The following is a 19,693-nucleotide window of genomic DNA, read 5'->3' on the forward strand; positions in this document are numbered from 1 at the left end:
AAACTGAAGATGATGCTAATAATGATAACAAAAATCCAAGAAAAAGAACTTTGAATATAAAGACACCCAAATACTAAAGTACAACAATACACCTTATTATAAATCTTACTTCTCAACATGCTCTACTTTGCTCATGTTGCACAACCCATGTTGTTGCATTTTTAGGAACAAGGATCGGAGCCCCTTGCTTATTGTCTCCCTATGCTTTTAGTGCTATCAATTTGTGCTTTATTTCTTCTAACTTGGCAACATAACCAGTCCACCCCTCTTGAAAAAATACATAAAATGTCTGAGTTTTACATTAGTTCTAGATGACTGCTAAGTACAAATAGCACAACAAAATATACAGTATTGGTATGTGAGGTGAAGGCAGTGTCATTGCAAGGAAAATAGTAGCTGGTAAAAATATTACAGTACTGACTGATTTCGTAGAATGAAACACATAATTTGGTCTTACAACAATATTGCTAGATCTAATATCCTCATAATTTTTTCCTTTTAATTATTTTTTAAGAGAGGGTAACCCACTTTTATAGAAAGTCAATCAATTTTTGTTAATAAAGGCAATATCTTAATCTGCATAGCTTCAATTTTATTTTCAACAACTGTGTGCATGTTTATATAAGTAGAACATTTTTTTAGAAGTGCTACACAAGATAGCCCTAACTGCATGTAATGTAGGTTAGACTGGATTGATAGTTGCGGGTTTGGAGGCTTTCGATGTGTACAATCTGTGGGTCTGATATGTGATAGGGGTTTATCTAGATTTGTGACTTCCCCTGTTAATGGTGGTGCATTGTGTTGATTCTATATCCATTAACTCAGGTAGCTTTTACATTTAGAAACATATGATTATTTAGGGGAAAATTAGGTGACCCTTGGATATTTTCTGAGTTGGATACCACCTTTATCTGATCATGTTTGTTAACATGGGCAGTTTGCTTAGCATTATGTTTTCCCTACTGTTTAGAATTATATAATTAAGTTTACAATACACTATCTATCTCTTGGTGATGTTTTCATAAGCCATTATTTTTCTTTCCGGAATGATAAGTCTAAAGTGGAATAGATTTTGCTTTTGGTAATGGTCATCAACAAACTTAATAATCTTAGTCTTTATTGATTCCTTTTATTCGTTAGAAACTCTGCACGTCAGAAGTAGGATCATATGCGTCAACCAACAACTTACAGCTGTACCTATGATGAAACTTTACCTTCTAATATATCATGAAACTTAACCATTTGATTAAATCTAATGATGCGAACATTTGTTTTGTGGCTTAATTGAATAGCTACTTCAAAATTTTATTTGTCATAGTCAATCAAGGTTTGCTTTGAAGTCTTCATTACCAAAATTTTATTACTGTACTACAAAAGTTATCGAGTCTGATATAAACAATTTTATTACTTTAAATTGTTTATCCCATGTTTTTATTGAAGCCAAACTTTGCTTCCAATTAGTGTTCCATATCCTAACATATATACCAATGTAAACAACATTGATTTTTCTACACTGCTCACTTGTCTAATGATCACACTTCATTTCAATATAACTACTTTAGAGCACACTTCATTTCAATAAGATCCAATTCATTATGTTCCCTTATTGTTTTTTATCACTAAAATAAAAGAGAATGGCAACAAAGTCAAGAAAGAAGGTGAAGACCCTCATTTCAATCATCCTAGAAGTCTACAATATTTTAACTGGAGATTTCCATAACAAATTGATAAGCAACTTTCATCCTCTGATATCAATATACTTTTATACACCAAATAATGTTTGCAAAAACGATGTGTTAAATTAATAGATATTTTATAAGGTATATCTCATTTAGCTAGCCTTATTGTAAATAAATTTATCTATAATTTGATTTGTCATAACATTCTGTCATAGGTTATACCAGCCGTATTTACAAAACATTTCAAAGGCACGGTACCAAGGATTATTGAACTTCTACTACGTGGAGGTCGAATTTTTAATGCGCAAATAACCAAAGATATGGACACTTTGGTCCTACATTCTGGATGAAAGTCATTTGTAAAAGCCCACGATTTAAAGCAGAGACAACAAATCTCAATTCAAAGTCCTCATCTCCTATCAAACTAGCGACAAAAAGTACCATCACATATTCTACCAAAAATTCCATGTCACCATCAGAGACAATGCTCCAAATAGGCAAGTAAAATACTATAAATAAGCATTTTTACAATTTGAGATTACAACTAGATATGAATCTAACAATCATCCATTTATTTTATATTCTTAGAAACTACCACTCAGGATATGGGCAAAACAAAGAAGACATGGAAGCAAGCAATGTAAGTATGCATTATACATTGATGTTTATTTTAGAACTATAACTAACATAGTAAGCAACTACATACATGTTGTCCAAGATGAAGAAGATGACGACACAACTAAGATGAAGAGAAGGATGTCAAAGTTCTCACAATACCCTCTAAATGGGCAAAAATATGTTTCAATCTAATATGAAGCAAGACTATGTTGTTATTTGTAAACACTTAAATACCAATATTTGTATGCAATTTGCCTACAACTAAATATGCTACTATGATGTAGCATGCATTAATATAAGACATAACAAACTGTTTTATCTATATTTGGAATGTCTTATAAGATACCAAGATTGCTTTCTATGATAAATCTTGTTCCACCCATCAATCATAATGATACTCAGCGAGGGGCCACATTTGGCCCGTCATTTTCTAGTTTGTTCTAGAATTTTTGCAGCATCTTTGCAGGCAAGCGCTGCAGGCCCATGCTCCCAATTTCCTCGTCTTACTTCCTCCAAGTGAACACAAGAGCTGCTTTCTAGCAACAAGTACAGTCATAGGAGAAGGGGTGCTGCAGGAGAGGAAAATGGAAGAGGCAGGAAAGAGAGTACAGTTTAGCATAGAAATTCTACTGTCCTTGTCTGACGCGAAGACACAGTGCTACCCTCTCCGACATGATCCAAATCAAGCAGAAGTAGTGGAATCATGAAAACTACCATGTTTGGAGTTGCAAACTTCGCCCAAACATATTATCCTTCGTCGCAGTCCAATCCAACATAACAATTCACTAGTTGGAACGCGGAATTTCTGCGTTCCAAACATGCCCAAAGGAACATCTAATTACAAAATGAAACATATATGATCTTGAAGCAGCGTAATATGCTTACTAGAATTACCGGGGATCGGGGAACTTCTGCAAAGCCACCCCATGCTTTGTCAATGTACAGGTAAGACTTGTCACAGAGGTTAACCAGAAACAAAGAAATAATATGAATCACTGTCTTCCCGGCCGTGCGTAACGTGTCCACTGCCGATGCACGCTATCGCGCCACCGACGACGCACGGAGCATGCCCGCGAGGTCCCTGGACGCGAGCACGGACTTGTACATCTCGATGACGAGCCTCTGGCCGAGCTCCTCCGGCTTCTGCCGCGCCTGGCTGGTCGACCGTCGCACGGGCACCCGCTTCTGCCACAGCGCCTCGGGCGCGCTCGGCTGCGCCCGTGCCGCGGCCGGCTGCGCCTTGGCAGCCCCGAGCATCACGTCCACGTAGGCGTCCCGTATCCTCCCGAGCACGCGCATGGGGACCTTGGCCGCGGCGGGGGCCGGGGCCGGCGCCCTGACGCGGCGCGCCCGGAACATGCCGCCGAGCCGCACGGCGCACGGCCTGGGCCCGTCGCTGCCTTCTCCCAGCCGCACCAGCTGGTGTCGTCGCCTGCCGGGGGCCGCGGCGCCGATGCCGTCCACGCGCTGGTAGTTGCTCCGGCGCCAGTAGGACCTGATGCCCCTCGTGAAACGTATCGGGAAGGCCTCCGCTTCCATCGTTCTCCCGTCCGCTGGTCGCGTCGTCGCCTGCGTCGGCTTGAGTTGGTGTGTGTTTGGTAAGAAGAGAGGATCGAGCTGCTGTGCTGAAGGCTCACCCCCACTCTCCTTTTTATACGCTTGTTATCGAGGCTGCTGCCGTCAAGTACGCGCGCAAAACAATAATTTCGAGGCGGAGAAAAGTTCAGACGTGATAGCAGTTCGTAGAAGCTGCGTGGCCGCGTGCGTAGGTGCAGCAGAGGTGGTAGGTGAAGTGTTCTCTTGTGTCAAGTTACAGAGAACGGAGAGAACAGATGCAACGTCAGTTTGAACGGCCAATTGGTCAGCTCTGCGTTACGGGCGCGAACGAGTCTTCCGGGAATTTAGGTGTGCAGTATACAAATGAAACTCCGGCTGCATGGCGTGGTCAGATGCACGGTCCCGAACCGTTGAGTAAATTAACTTGTTCAAATTAACATGATGAGCCATGATAATGTGGTTAGCAATGACTTTCATTGCTTGACTAGGCTTCCTAAGTGTGAGATTCAGACAGTCGGATCAATCCGGTCCTAAACGTCATTGAAGCTTATAAACATGTGATTAATCAGTCACTATCGGTTTCAGGTTTTATTGTTAGAAGAAGTTCGCTTGTTTTTTTTAAAAGGACGGCAAGAATATTACCGACTTTTTCATAGAAGAAGGAATTAACTCAGTTTATTAGAGAAATTGGGCCTAAAAATCTCACAACTGCGCGGTTAATTGAGGGAAAACCGGCAAAAAACCCCTGCAGAACAAACAACTACACTAGAAACAGCAGTCCAAAAGGGCGATCCACCGACCACTTGGACACAACAACTGACAGAGTTCGCAGTAAATTATCGTTGCCAAGCTTGAACAGCAGTTCTGACTTCCTACGACGAACCCACAACTACTACCTCAACCCACATACTCCTCTACGAGGGAAGAAACGTGCATCAAGTCATCATTGCTAAGCTTTGTCGCATACTGATGACACAATAGCACCGACTTCCCTGTTGCATGGCCAACCCAACCAAAAGCGGAGAACAAACACGGTGAGACAAACAACCCGACAAAAGAGATGTCAAAGCCCAGGTAGGCACAACGCGGACGATTTCGTCGTTAAAAGATCCAGGTCCGTGCCCAAGCTGACCGCTACTCCAAACCTAGGAAGGGGCCTCCAATGCAACGCCTCCAGGGAGGGCACGATGTCCACAAACACCATCGTTGCCTGTCCAGAACATCCGGAGCTAGGTTTTCACCTTGGGGGAGGGGACATTATGACAATGCCTCTAAGGAGGGGAGTGGCACCCAAGGTGCCACCATCCGTTGGCATCGACCAAAAGCCGAGTAGGGCTTTTGCCTAATGCCCCTGTACCTTGGCCGTCAAACGCAGGCAGACCCCGATGGTGGAGCAAAGAGGGCCAACAGAGCGGTTCTTGGGGCACCCACGTGTGCCGCCCCCGAGCCACCACCATGCCGTCTAGCTCTCTACGGTTCGGATCTTGGAGAATAGAAAATTTCAGTAAAGGGAGGAGTGTAGATACCATTGGGAGGCCAGGAGGCAGGCACCGCTGGGTGAAGGGGAACCACAACCCCAGCATGGAGCAAGAGTCAGACCAGCAAGAGAAGATCTGGGGCTCCACAGGCAATGAGGGCTGCCACCAACAACCCCAAGTCCACCGATGGAAGACCACTACGATGAAGCCCCGATAGCTGCGGACCAACGACCCAAGGAAGGCACAAGCGCCCGGATTTGGCCCGACCCACGCGGAATGACAGGCTGGCCGGCGCTTCAGGCAGCCGAACCTAGCCGTCGACCACCCACGACAGCCACAAAAATGATGGCCCAAAGCCGCCAAAGCCCATAATGGGGACGACGTACCGTGGAACGCAAGCAACATCGAAAAATCACTGTCGCCGCACACTAGTCGAGGCACGAACATTTCTAGGTCGTTCGGTTGCCGCTGCCACCTATGAGAAGTCGCTTTGCCCACATTGTCGACCGCCACCACGTCATCCGGTCGTGGGGCACTGGGTCCGTCCATGGAGGCACCGTATCTGTCACACCAAAGGCCGCCACAGCCATGGCCGCCACTGGAGACACTAGCGAGTGCAAGTCTTATTGGAGGGAGAGAAGGGGGTAGAGGATGGGAGAGAGGGAAGGGGAGGCTGCACGGGACGCTGCTTGGCGCCACCGCCAGCCAGCGGTGGTGACGGCGGCCACGTCGTGCCATGGGGTGGGAGGCTAGGTAGTGAAGGAGTCGTCCCCTTGAGTCGCTTCTCAGGACGATGCGGGGGACCGATGGTCTCTAAACTAGCGTGTACAAGAAGTCCTCTTGTTCCTTGCTCTTTATCATAGCAGCAGCATGATAAATTGGAGGAAGAAGCATGAGGAAAATGAGCAAATGAACAATCACACTTCGTCTAGGGAAAAAGGATAGCAAAGTTGTTCCATCCCTAGTGAAGATAGGGACGAAAACAGAACAGTAATTTTCTGGACCGACTAATATCATTTTTTTGGTTTGTCCCAACCATTTTTTGTTTTATTTGGTTCTTATTCGAAAATCGTCTGAAACCTGCATAGCATATTCGAAACTAGTATCGGAAATAATATGGATGTTTTCCTGACCGTGTCCTTGGAATGTACTTATTGCAATTCCATTTTTTATCTGACCCCATTCGGGCTTCGGCCACTTGTACCCTGTCTCACTCCCATAGTGCCACAGGTCAGGACCACGCACGCACCCCGCCCACAGCCGAGCTGATGAGGCAACAACACTGTCCAGTGACCTCATCTCCCTCTTTGACGCATGGTTGCTGCGCACTGGTCGGTCTCGACGATGACGCCGACCGGAGAAGCACCCAACGGCTCAGGCTCCAACTCTAGCCCCACACGCCAGTTAAGGCCTTGAACTCCCAATTGGAATTCAGTCCGGGTGGTGAGTGCTCTGCTTGTTTTGGCCAACTACCCTAGTTGAGTTGCAACTTGCAACATGTTCTATTATTTCAGAATTTAGAACTGTCGAATTGAGTAGCTAGCAATCTTTTGAACATTGATTCATCTATTGGTTGTTGCAGTAGCAAATGCTGAAATGGCTTAGTTAAACTCAAATTGAGGTAATACTGAATCATTCAACAAGCACATCTTATTTGATAGCAGTTGTACTCATCAGTATGGAAACTTCGTTAAACTTGCATTGCCTATGACATATTTTGTTACCACTTTACTCTGACATGGCTAGATTATACACTTATTTATCACAATTGCAAAGCTAGGTGCAAGCATATACACTTGTTTTTGAATTGCAAAGCTAGCTGCTACTATGTACTGATATACACTTGTTTTTTTATCTACTTGAGGCCATACATTGATTTGTTTAATTACTGGCAGGAAGTAAGAAGTCTGTAGGTGAAAGTGGAAGTCAAAGTGTTGGTGTATCAACATCATCTGCAACACCTACAGCAGCATCACTTTCAGTTGATCTAGTGGCAGTTAGTATTGGCAGTGGGACACAGGGATAGGGTACCAGTCCAATTGATGATTCGATTGTGCTTAGTGATGAGGAATCTTAGCATGAAGCAAAGAGGCACAAAAAGTGCATATCGGATGTCTGGCAATACTTTACCAAGAAAACTAAGATAGTGGAGGTGAATGGCCAAAAGGTTAAGCAGTTGTGGGCAACATGCAACTTTCCAAAGTGCAAGACAAGATATAGAGCTGAGATCACCAAAGGAACAACTGGATTTTGGGCCCATCTGAGGTCGGCTCATAGTGTGATGGAAGGCCAACAACAGCTAGCTGTAGGAAAGTATCATGAGAAAGACATAAGTGTTGTTGAACCTTACAGGTATGATCAAGAAGCTAGTCTAAAAAAGTTTCATTTGGCAATTATCATGCATGAATACTCTTTCAACATAGTTGAGCATGAGTATCTTGTTGAGTTCATCAAATCCTTGTGCCCTAGCTTTTCGATCAAGTTTCGCATCACTGTTAGAAAATAAATAATGGACATATATTTGCAAGAAAAGGAAAAGTTTTATTCATACTTCAAAACCTTTAAATATCTCTTTAGTTCAACCATGTATATGTGGACATCCAATCAAAACAAAGGCTATATGTGTGTCACAGTCCCTTGGATAGATGATGATTGGTGTATTCAGAAAAGGATTGTTAATTTCTTCCATGTAGAAGGATGGCATACCAGGGAAAAGTTGTATGTTTCCTTCACTAAAATGGAACCTTGAGAACCTTGAAGTTAGATGGAACCTTGAGAAGAAATTATTTTCCTTGACTCTTGACAATGTATTAGCAAATGAAATAGCTGTGAAAGATATAATTGTTGATCTCAAGACGAGTGTGCATGCTTCTTTAGTTTGTGATGGTGTATTTTTCCATGTAAGATTAGGGGAGAATGTTAGTCATTCGCGTCTGCTTCAACCAGATACGCCGCTTTAGTGCAACAAGATTAGGGGGAATGTTAGTGTTTAATCTTATTGCATGTATGCGTTTCATGTATTTGCATGTTGTAGGAGTGCGTGCATTAGTGGTGAAGTTAGCGTGGGAATAAGTCTAGCTTACATGTAGAAGGCATTGTGCGCATGCAGGAAATGGTCCAGGTTTGCATGTGTACATTAGACATCATGGACATACGCTAGGTAGTTAGTGCTTTGCGTACATGCACATAGTTGATTAGTGGGTTGATTAGAGAGTCGTACATGCATGCGTACGCAAGTTTAGGCGCTGAGCTATTCGCAGTTGTGATCCGGTTATCGTGGCTAGTGTTGCATGTAGAGTAACAGGCTCATTAGCTCGGATGCCTTTAAATACCAATATTGTAACCAGTTTAATTAAGTTGAATAGGAAGAAAATGTCGTAAGTGTTTGGCGTCTCCGAGTGTGTTTCCTATTTCAAGACCCTTGACTCTGTCCGACCCCCTCGATCGTTCGGCACCAAGCACCCCGCTTGGCCCCGATCATCCCGTCGTTGGTCGCCAAGTTGCATCCGTCACCTACACAATATGAGACAAGCACACACATATCTCCCATTCCATTATAGATTAGTTTCAAATCAAAATCCTCAGCTTAAGACACATCCTAGAAAAATTTTGAACACTGGATGATCGGTGTTCATAGCTTCTGAGCGACGGACCATCCGGTGTGTAATTCTTCTCTGGACTAGCCATCTTGCAACCTCTCTGCAAGAAATGCTCCGGTGAAGCATCTGGCGTTCATCCCTTTGAATGTCGGACCATTCGGCCAGTGCAAGTCCACTAGAGCCAGTTTGCAACCTCTCTGCAAGAAAAGCTTCAGTATTCACTTCACTCCATTGCCGGACCATCCGATTTATATTCAATCTTTGCCTCTGGGATGAAATACTCCGGCGTGTACATTCTTGCCAGAAACCATTTTGCAATCTCTCTACAAGAATAGTTCGATGTGAAGTCTTTCATCGTCGGATCATTTGGCATGTACTTCAACTTTTACTTCTGAGCTGAAATACTCCAATGTGAAGTCTTTCTGAGCATCGGATCATCCGACGTATACAAATTACTCAGCACCGGACCATCCAATGCATGCAATTTTCCTGGACTCAGAGACAAAAATGCCAACTCCATTTTCTCCATAATTTTGGTTAGTCATGATCATAACTGCAATACATAACCATGCTCATGCAATTCACAAATCAACAAACCAAAATAACAATATTGTCAATTACTCATCACATATAAACCAAGACACATTTCAACTTAGTTTCGAAATCTCCCCTTTGATGAGTGCATTGACAACCCACAAAGCACAAAGATTTTGGTTTGAAGAAGTTCAACAAAAAAAGAGCATCCAAGTGACAAAAAACTCAAGAAAAAGCAAAAGATATCACTTGGCATAAGAAGGATCATAAAATCTCGAAGAGAGGCAGAGACAAGCCAAATGCAAAGCCCCCCTTGATGAATGCACAGATTTGAAGATTCTTCTTCTTTATGATTTAGTGCATAAGTTCTCCCACTTTGGCAATGCAAACATCAAGAACCAAAAATGTCATTAAATGCATGAATATGCAAACCTAATGAGCTTTCAGAAGTATACCACAAAGTATTTGGAGAAGCAAAAAACATCAAAGGGCTATGGAGAGTAGAATATGGAACTCACAATCGCATAATGGCTTAGAAAGAGATAGTGACATAAGAGCATGAAACTTTTCAAGTTAATCCTGAAGAATTTTTGGTGCATTTAAGTTCAAGTAGTCAAATCATATTAAAAGTGACCGCCACATAAGAATCCACTCATGCCGAGGTAATACAAGCATCAAGAACTAGCAAACTTCAATCTCAAACTAGGCAATCAAGTATTCATGACAGTAGGTTTTACAAACACTCACATATGAAACCAAAACTTAGTTAGATCAAGCGATTAAAACAGAATTGATCATTTAGGCACATTTCTTTGTGATTCATATCATCCTCAAGTTGACGTTAGCAACCATGAGTTTACTTTCTTGGCAAACCACATGAAGCATCAAGACAACCATATTGGATCATATTTTAGCATAAGAAACTTGATTGCTCAAAAGAATTCAAATTTCACAAATTATCAAGTTTTCACTCAGATCAAGTCAAGTAGTGTCTTTGCGACATAAGGAACATATGTTCCTCCAAGGTTCTATCATGAGCTAAACATTTGACAAAGACAGAAAACATAATGTAATATTCCTCAATCCACCGTCTTGAACCAAGAAGCCTAGAGCAAGATATTCATCAACTAGCCTTAACATAAGCATTGACTAAGCCAAAGCGATTACAAACATGATGATCAAGAATGTAGCATATCATAGTCTACATGATTCATAAAATTGTCAAGTTTCATATTTAGGAAAGCTGGCTTGCTTGAAATGATTCATGTCAAAGCATCAAGAGGAGCCTAAGTTTAAAAGATTGCTCTACACAACTACTCAACTTAGTCCAAAGTCAAGTCTAACAACTGAAAATGCAAAAAGACATACAAGTCAAAGCTCAATTACTATGGCTATCTTACAAGATGAGATGCAATGCAAATACAACAAAAGTAAGATAGAGCATGTACAGTTGCAACTGCCTTTCATACAATCTCATAGGGATGGCACACTCCAAGCACTCCCCTCAAATAAGCAAATCTTGTTGCATCTAGAGGCTTGGTAAAGATGTCAACAAGCTGGTGTTGGGTATCTATGTATCTCAAGTCAATATCTCTCTTCTCATTGTGGTCTCGTAAGAAGTGAAATCTCACATTTATGTGTTTGATTCTGGAGTGTTGAACTGGGTTATTGGCTAAGCTGATGGCATTGGTGTTGCCACACAAAAGTAACACACTCTTGAAGTCTAACCCAAAATCCCTTAAGGTAGCAACCATCCATAAAATCTAAGAACAACAGCTAGCGGTAGCAACATATTCAGCTTCAGCAGTTGACTGCACAACACTAGACTATTTGCAAGAAGATCAACATATAAAAGAAGTACCCAAGAAATGATAAGTATCAGAGGTACTTTTCCTATCAATTCTACAAATAGCAAAATCAACATCCAAAAAACCATGAAGAGAGAGAAGAAGATGCATAAAACCAAATATCATACTCAAAGGTGTGTTTGAGATACCTCAATAAGTGCTTCACCACTTGGCGGTGAGATATCCTTGGTGATGCTTGGAAGAGGGCACAAAGCAGACGGCGAAGTAGATGCTGGGTCTTGTCGCTATCAGGTACACAAGGGAGCCAATCATACTCTTGTACTCACGTTGGTCTACCTCCTCGCCATCTTCATTCAGATCAAGCATGATCGAGGTAGCTATCGGTGTCGCCAGGGGCTTCGCATCACTCATGTCGAACTTCTTCAACAAGTCATCGGTGTACTTGGTCTGATGAACGAATGTACCTTACTTGCATTGCTTGATTTGCACTCCAAGAAAGAAATTGAGCTCATCCATCAACGACATCTCAAATTCCCTACACATAGTTAATGAAAACTTGACCACAAGAGCATGAGAAGAGCCACAACAAATGATATCATCCACGTATATCTAAACCAGTAGAAAATCATTGGCATGACTAAAGGTGAACAAAATTTTATCAACCGACCCTATCACATACCCATGTTCTAACAAAAATGACTTAAGCCTATCATACCAAGCCCTAAGTGTCTGCTTAAGCTCATACAAAACTTTCTGAAGCTTGTATACTCTATGTGGGTATTTGGGGTACTCAAAACCAGGGGGTTGATTGACATAGACCTATTCCTCTATGAACCCATTTAGGAATGCACTTTTGACATCTATTTTGGTACAACTTGAAATCTTGGGATGTCGAAAATCCAAGGAGGATCCTAATGGCTTCTAGTCTAGCTATCGGTGCAAATGTCTCTCTAAAGTCTATCCCCTCTATTTGAGTGAAACCTTGAGCCACAAGTCTACCCTTATTTCTCACTACAGACTCATCCTCCACCTGTTTGTTTTTGAAAACCCATTTGGTGCATATGGTGTGAACATTTGGGGTGGCTCTACAAGGACCCAAACTTGTTTTGTCTCAAAGTTTTCTAGTTCTTCATTGATAGTATTGACCCAATTTGAATCAGAAAGAGTGTGTCTAACATCATGAGGCTCAAAAGAAGCAACGAATGCAAAATTAGTAAAATAAGCATATTGAGCAGATTTGGATCTTGTTACCCTCTCACTAAGGTCACTGATCATCTGTTAAGGGGGATGTACCCGCTGAATGTGCCGAGGGGCCTCGCGTTATGAGACCACCTCCCGCTCAAACGTAGTTGGTGTAGGTACGAAAGCAGGTGAAGTGGAAGTAGAGGCTATAGCACCCTCTACCGATGTCGAAGAGACAGGAGCCAGCTCGGGAGCCGGTGTGATCGAAGGAAGTAGTGGATCATCCTCCTTATCATCGAGAGCTGGAAAGTCATCATCTAAGAAGATTCTTTCATCAATCTCTTTGTCACCTACACACTCGAAAGCAGAACTAACACACATGGTTGATTCATCAAAAGTCACATCACATAATTTCATGATGGTGTTAGTGTCAAGATTATAAACCCTGTAAGAATGATCATGAAGAGAATACCCTAAGAAAATCCCATCGAAAAAGTGCAACTCAAACTTATCAAGATTGTCACGCTTTAGAATAAAGCATCGGCAGCCAAAAACTCTCAAGTGAGAAACATTCGGCTTCCTCCCAAAGAGCAACTCATAAGAAGTCAAATTCAAGATCGAGCAAAAAAAATCTGATTGGAGATATAGCAAGCAGTGCTAATAGCCTCATCCCAAAACTTTTCAAGAGTCCTATGCTCATCGAGCATCGTCCTAGCCATCAACACTAAAGTGTGATTCTTCCTTTCAACCACACCATTCTGCTGAGGAACGTGTGGGGCAGAAAATTGATGCTCAATGCCATGTTCAAGGTAGAAAGTTTCAAAGAGATAGTTATTGAACTCGGTGCCGTTATCACTATGAATTGCTTTCAATGCACCAGGGACTTCCTTAAACAATTTCAAAGCTAAGCTTTGAAAGTGTGAGAATACTTCATCATTGCTCATAAGAAAGAAAACCCAAGAGTAGTGAGAGTAGTCAATAACAAGGATAAATACAAACCATTTCTCACCTGCCGAATGAACCCGGAAAGGACTAACAGTGTCCATATGAAGAATTTCTCCTGGTCATTCAATAATCACCAGATTAAATGGTGGGTGAGAAGCGGCAACCATCTTGCCATGTCTACAAGGAGCACAACCAATATTCTTCTCAAACTTGAGCTTGGGAAATACTCAAATCAAGCCTAAGACACTTAAAACGAGAAAACAAATTAAAACTCATATGCCCTAGTCTCCTATGCCAAATTCAAAGCTCAGAAGAGGGTTGAGCAATTAAGCATCGACAAGAACCAAAAGACTCAGAAAAATCGGCTCCAAAGACACTCCCTACTCGAGAAATCCAGCAAATCAAAGTACCTGAGAAATCAAGAACTTGAGAAGCACTACGCTTGAAGCGCACTTCCAAGTCCTCATCCAGCAACTGAGATATAGAAAGCAAGTTGTATCCCAGATGCTCCACCAAAGCCACATCTTTGAGAGTGAAACTCTCACTCACTCTTATCATACCTTTGGCATTCACTCTACCTTTTCTGTTATCCCCGAATGTGATGTACTCCTGTCGCTTTGTCAGGGTGAGACTGGAGAACAATGATGCATCTCCAGTCATATGGCGCGAATAACCGGAGTTGATGAACCACTTGTTCTCCAAGCCTCCGCCTACCACCTACATATGAGAAGAATAATAGGTGGATGGCTCAGTACTGGGGTTAGACAAAAACCTCTAAGAATCCAATACTGGGTCATCCGCCTTGAAACAGTAAAAGTAGGTGCATGCAAATCAATACTAGTGCGCTGAGAGCGAGTTCCATGATAGGGAAAATGTGATTAGCCATAGTGCTCCAACTCAGAGCCTCTTACACATGAACCAAAACCCTATGAATCATGGTAAGATTCACGTCAGGCACCACCTCTAGGAGGAAACTGAGAAGCACTGAAACCTCGTGAGTAAGAGCGAGGAAAAGACTCATGTACATTAAAAGATGGACAGTACATGTCCTGAGTACTACACTCCCACTCATGCCACTCATCCCTCCTACGATAAAAGCAAAACCCAACTAGGTGACTCTCTCTCTGGCAATAGGTGCAGTGGTAATGTCTCTCAAAAGCTGGACTGTCGGTCACTCTAGGCTCTCTCACAGGGGCTTTTATCTTTAGCTGTGGATCTCTCTTAGGTTGTGGTGTGGGTTTCTTCTTTGTGAGTTGTGGTGTGAGTTTCTTCTTTGTGGGTTGTGGTAGGGTATTGCTATTGGATTTCTCGGCCTCAAGGGTAGTAGAAGTGGTGAAAATAGTCTTACCATCCCCATTGTAAGCCACCCTCTCAAAACCCGACCCCAAAACTAAGCATGCCTTATCTGCGCATATTTTGGTTTGAGCCAAAATCAAGTTCATCTTGCCCTTGCCTTTTGAGCATTTCTCCACAAGAGAAAGGATATACTCATTCTCGGTCATGAGCTTTTCCACTTGCTCTCTAACCCAGCTGAGCTTGTCCTTAAGGATGATGCATGTGGAATAGATTGACTGCACATCCTTAGAACACTCAACATTCTCCAATCTAGAATTTAGCTCCTTTATGCGTTTGGCTTTCACATCAACATCCTTTGAGAGCAAAGGGCAATTCTTAGGAGGGTGATACCTCAGAAGAATCAAGCTTGGGGTCGCTGTCATCCTCCATGAAGCAAAGGCTGGTGAAGTTCTTGTTCTTCATGGGCAGATCCTCCTCCTCCGAGCTCTCCTTCTCGCTTGAGGAAGTGTCAACGTCGCTGAGCACCGCCACGAAAGCTTGAGATGACACCTTGGCTACCTTCTTGAACAACTTGTCGTGGTTCTTGAAGAAGGGCTTCTTGTTCTTCTTGTGATTGTTATGGTCGTGGCTGTGATCTTCCTTCTTCTTGAGCTTAGGGCAATCTCCCTTGAAATGAGTGGTTTCATCACACTCATAACAAGCCCGAGAGCCACCTCTCCTCCGGTCACTTCTGTTATTGTAGAAGCGGGTGAACTTCTTCACGATCAAAGCAAGATGCTCATCATCAAGTGTGTCCACCTGTTCCTCTATGATAGAAATCAAGGAAGGCAAAGCAAAGTCACTAGGTTAAGGGCAGTAGGACTACCACAACTTGGTTTTGAAACCAATGTCATGTTCTAAGATAGTGGGTTTTCTAGGCCTATTCTAGCCACCTTGGCTATCTTGGTGGATTCGATCTTACTGAAGAGTTCATCACATGTTAACGTATCATAACTGGATGACTCTTCAATGCTCGAGATCTTTACTTCTCATATGCTACGGCCAAGAGCATAGAGAAGCTTGATCGCCTTCTCATGGTCAGAGTAGGGTAAAATTCTAAATGATCTAAGATTGCTAACAATCCCATCAAATCGAGCAAACATGGCATCCAAAGACTCTTCGGAGCCTTGCACGAACATCTGATATTCTTGGTTGTACGTGCTTTGGCGCCGAGCCTCAGGCTGGTGAACAATATATTTCGAGCCTTGTTGTTGGCTTCATATTGTTCAATTTAGGCCTGAGAAGTACGAGCAACAGGAATCTCATAGTTGGAGTCTACAACCTCTCATATTGCACTTCCTTGACTTAGAAAATAAGCCTCTATGCGCACCTTCTAATAAGAAAAGTCACGACATTCAAAGAGTGGTATCTTCCTATGTCTCTCCATTATAGTCTACGGATCACAAAGCCGTTTAAATTCAACAAGTGATTAAAGTGGCTCTGATACTAATTGTAGAACTGAGAATGACGACTAGAGGGGGGTGAATAGGTACCTCACAAATTTCTTTGATGGCCTTCTCCTATTTTGGTCACCCAACGCACCTCAAAACAAAGCGAAAGCAAAAACTGGAGAGAAACTAGCTGCTATGAAAAACTCCAAGCATGGCTTTCATAGGTGTAAATGAACTTTTGGTTCTATTGGCACATATCCCACAAGTCATCGCCACAGAAAGATAGCAACTTGAAGAAAGAAATCTTTGCTCCAAAGAAAAGATCACCAGAAGAAAGAAGTTCTCCAAGTTGATGATCTAGAGGCAAGGGAATTCAAAACCCACTTGTATACGTTTATATGTGAATTTTATGTCTCTAGCAACAAGAAGAACAACTTCCCAAGTTAGAAAAATCTCGGCTCATCAACCAAAACAAAAATCACAATTAAAAAGAAAAAACTCGCAACAAAGTAAGAGAGCCAATATAAGGTAATTAGAAGGAGATGAACACAAGCATCAGAAGAAATATTCACTTCATTTCGTGCAGAGGTCAACCCTCTTTTTGGCAAATTACAAGGTATTTTTCTCACAAAAAGCTCTAATATATTACAAAAGCTAAGTTCTCCCCTCTCCTTTCCTCTAAAACCTAACACTCAAAGTTCAAATGGTTGGCTCAAGCCTCCCACATAGCCTTACCCTCTATTTGTAGGCCTAAGCAGGTAGTTAAGCCCTTAAGCTTTATTGTTCCCAAAATACCCCGCTCTTCCAATGACCTCCTATCTACCACTGGGCCATTTTGGTCAATTTTTTGCTCTGTCCATCGAATGGTTGTGGCTCCGTCACAACTTAGCTTCGCCTTGACGTAAGCTTCATGATGATGCCACGTGCCCTCCATTCTTCCATGGTTTTGAGGTCAAACCGCAAAAATGCTTCACACGCTTCTCAAAGCGTGACTTGCTGCCACTTGCTTTCAGCTCAAGCAAGCACCTCGATGTCGACACGTGTACTCCATCTTGCGATCTTGACCGCAAACAAGTCTCTCCTGCTCCCGATCCCGCGAGCCATTTTGTCACTTGTACTAGCATCCCCTTCAGTTGAATTCGTAACCACGCCATCTTCATCATTCCTTCCATGTTTTGCTTGACCTCCATGTGCATAGCTAGGATCACCCTTGATTCCATTCAACCCCATCGATCGTCCAACACCAAGCACCCCACTTGGCCCTGATCATCCCGCTGTCGGCCGTCAAGTTGCATCCATCACTTGCACAATATGAGACAAGCACACACATATCTCCAACTCTATTATAGATTATTTTCAAATCGAAATTCTCAGCTTAAGACACATCCTAGAAAAATCATAAATGTCGGATGATCCAGTGTTCACAGCTTCTGAGCGACAGACCATCCAGCGTGTACTTCTTCTCCTGACCAACCATCTTGCAACCTCTCTGCAAGAAATGCTCTGCGAAGCATCCGTCGTTCATCCCTTTAAACATTAGACCATCTAACGAGTACAAATCCACCAGAGCCAGTTTGCAATCTCTCTGCAAGAAAAGCTCTGGCGTTCACTTTACTCCATCGCCGGACCATCCAATATATACTTCAATCTTTGCCTCTAGGATGAAATACTCCAGCGTGTATATTTTCCCATCGCCGGACCATCCAACGTGTACATTCTTGCAAGAACCCATTTTGCAATCTCTCTGCGAGGAATAATCTGGCGTTCTCTTCACTTCATCGTCAGATCATCCAGCGTGTACTTCAACTTTTGCTTCTGAGCTGAAATGCTCCAGCGTGAAGTCTTCCTGAGCATTGGATCATCCGGTGTGTACAAATTGCTCAGCGCCGGACTATCCGACATATGCAATTTTCTTGAACTTAAAGACAAAAATGTCAATTCCATTTTCTCCACAATTTTGGTTAGTCATGATCATAATTGCAATACATAACCATGCTCATCCAATTCACAAATTAGCAAATCAAAATAACAATATTGTCAATCACTCATCGCATATAAATCAAGGCACATTTCAACTTGGTTTCTTAGAGCAACCACGTCCGGTTGAGAGACTCACGCGGGCATGGTCCGGCAGAGGGAGGAGGTGGAAGTGTCCAGCGCTGTGAAGAGGAAGTCGAACATGAAGCCCCCGATCTCCTCATCGGCGAAAGTGCGGGAGCCAGTAGAGCAGCATTGGCCCGATGGGTTGATCGTGTCCTTGAGCGACTACGTGACAGCGAGGATGTTGTGGCCGGAGTCTGAGCTAATGAGGACGCGGAGGCACAGGTTTGTGGCCACGGCGTGGATGTCGAAGGAGATCTTGCCATTGCCCCATGAGATCACGTCTTGCTGGAGGTTACAACAGCCAAATCCACAACTCAGTGACTGGATCGCGCGCATCAACCTCGTTTTCGGCGGCGGCGGAGGCCACTGAGCGTACCATGGCGTGTATCGAGGAGGCTTATGTGCCACTTGGTCATTTGGGTTGGTGTCGCGGACGGCGATGGCGGTGCTGGTGGGCGCGGTGTGGTCGATGCAGATCTTGATGCCATTGGCGGAGTAGCCCTTAGCGAAGTTGAAGGAGACATCAGCGTGGCGGTGGTTGAGGAAGATGGGATCGAGGTCGTAGCTGTTGGTCAGGGCAACGAGTGGGTGGCGAGGCCCCAGATGGCTCTGGCGACGTCGTGGTTGTGGAGGGCTAATGCAGTGAGGTGCTCGAAGGTTCCGGTGGACGCGTCACGCTGTAACAACGTTGTTGTCCTAGCGACTGACTCGTTGTCGGGTAGATACACCGCCTCTTCCGATGCAGATCCCTCCTGCTCTGCTGGTGGATGAAACGGCGCTCAGAAAGCCAGATCAATGATGGAAGACGGAGGCCTTTGGGTGAGTCGAGAAGCATGGGCTCCTCCCTCATGGTCTTCAGCTCATCCATCGCTGCCCTCACATCTGCGACTGCTTGGTGGATTTGCGCGATGCCGGCTTTCATCTCCTTCAACATCGCAACCAGCTCTACGTGCTACTCGTTGGTCCTCATCTTGAGCTACAATTGAGTCCCGTGCGATGATGCGCCAGGATCAACAACTCTGATACCAATTGTTACCGACCTAAATGATCCCAGCACTCCAATCCACACAAGCACATACTAGAATAGAACAATCCAAATCAGAGCTTAATAGTCAACTCAAATCCACACACACGGTCTAGGTACAACTGATGGTAAGAAAGGGCTCAGGACATAAGAAGACAATCCAAATCGATGCAAGGGATTGGGGCTATCAGGAAGGTGGAGGATCGGAGATGGAGTTGGGGAAGAAGGCCGGTGAAGCCGAGGTATTCAGTTCGGTTCAGTCTGTTCTTCGTTGCCTTCAGTCCCAGCCTTCTGTTCCTTTTGTGGTCGCCTCCCCCTGGTGGCTTGGTCCACCCAGCAGCGAGACACCGACAACTTGGCCCACTTGGCAGCCGGTAGCCAAGTCCGTGACAAGGAAATCGATCACTGATACACATCATGAGTTGACCGTGTGAGTAAGG

At 43.5% G+C, this 19,693-nt stretch overlaps 1 protein-coding gene across 1 annotated transcript; it reads right to left on the reverse strand.

Annotated features, from left to right (window-relative positions):
• Positions 1 to 3,154: 3,154 nt before the first annotated feature.
• Positions 3,155 to 3,915, reverse strand: LOC133888962 (uncharacterized). Its single transcript, XM_062329384.1, has one exon. It carries the CDS (start codon positions 3,834 to 3,836, stop codon positions 3,336 to 3,338), a length of 501 nt encoding a protein of 166 aa, XP_062185368.1. The 5' UTR covers positions 3,837 to 3,915; the 3' UTR covers positions 3,155 to 3,335.
• Positions 3,916 to 19,693: the final 15,778 nt, after the last annotated feature.

Source organism: Phragmites australis, chromosome 1 (assembly GCF_958298935.1).
Source record: "Phragmites australis chromosome 1, lpPhrAust1.1, whole genome shotgun sequence".
NCBI lineage: Eukaryota > Viridiplantae > Streptophyta > Magnoliopsida > Poales > Poaceae > Phragmites > Phragmites australis.

What these genes read in the sequence shown, in the direction of transcription:
- LOC133888962 (XM_062329384.1), bottom strand. Translation starts at nt 3,836, where the DNA reads ATGGAAGCGGAGGCCTTCCCGATACGTTTCACGAGGGGCATCAGGTCC.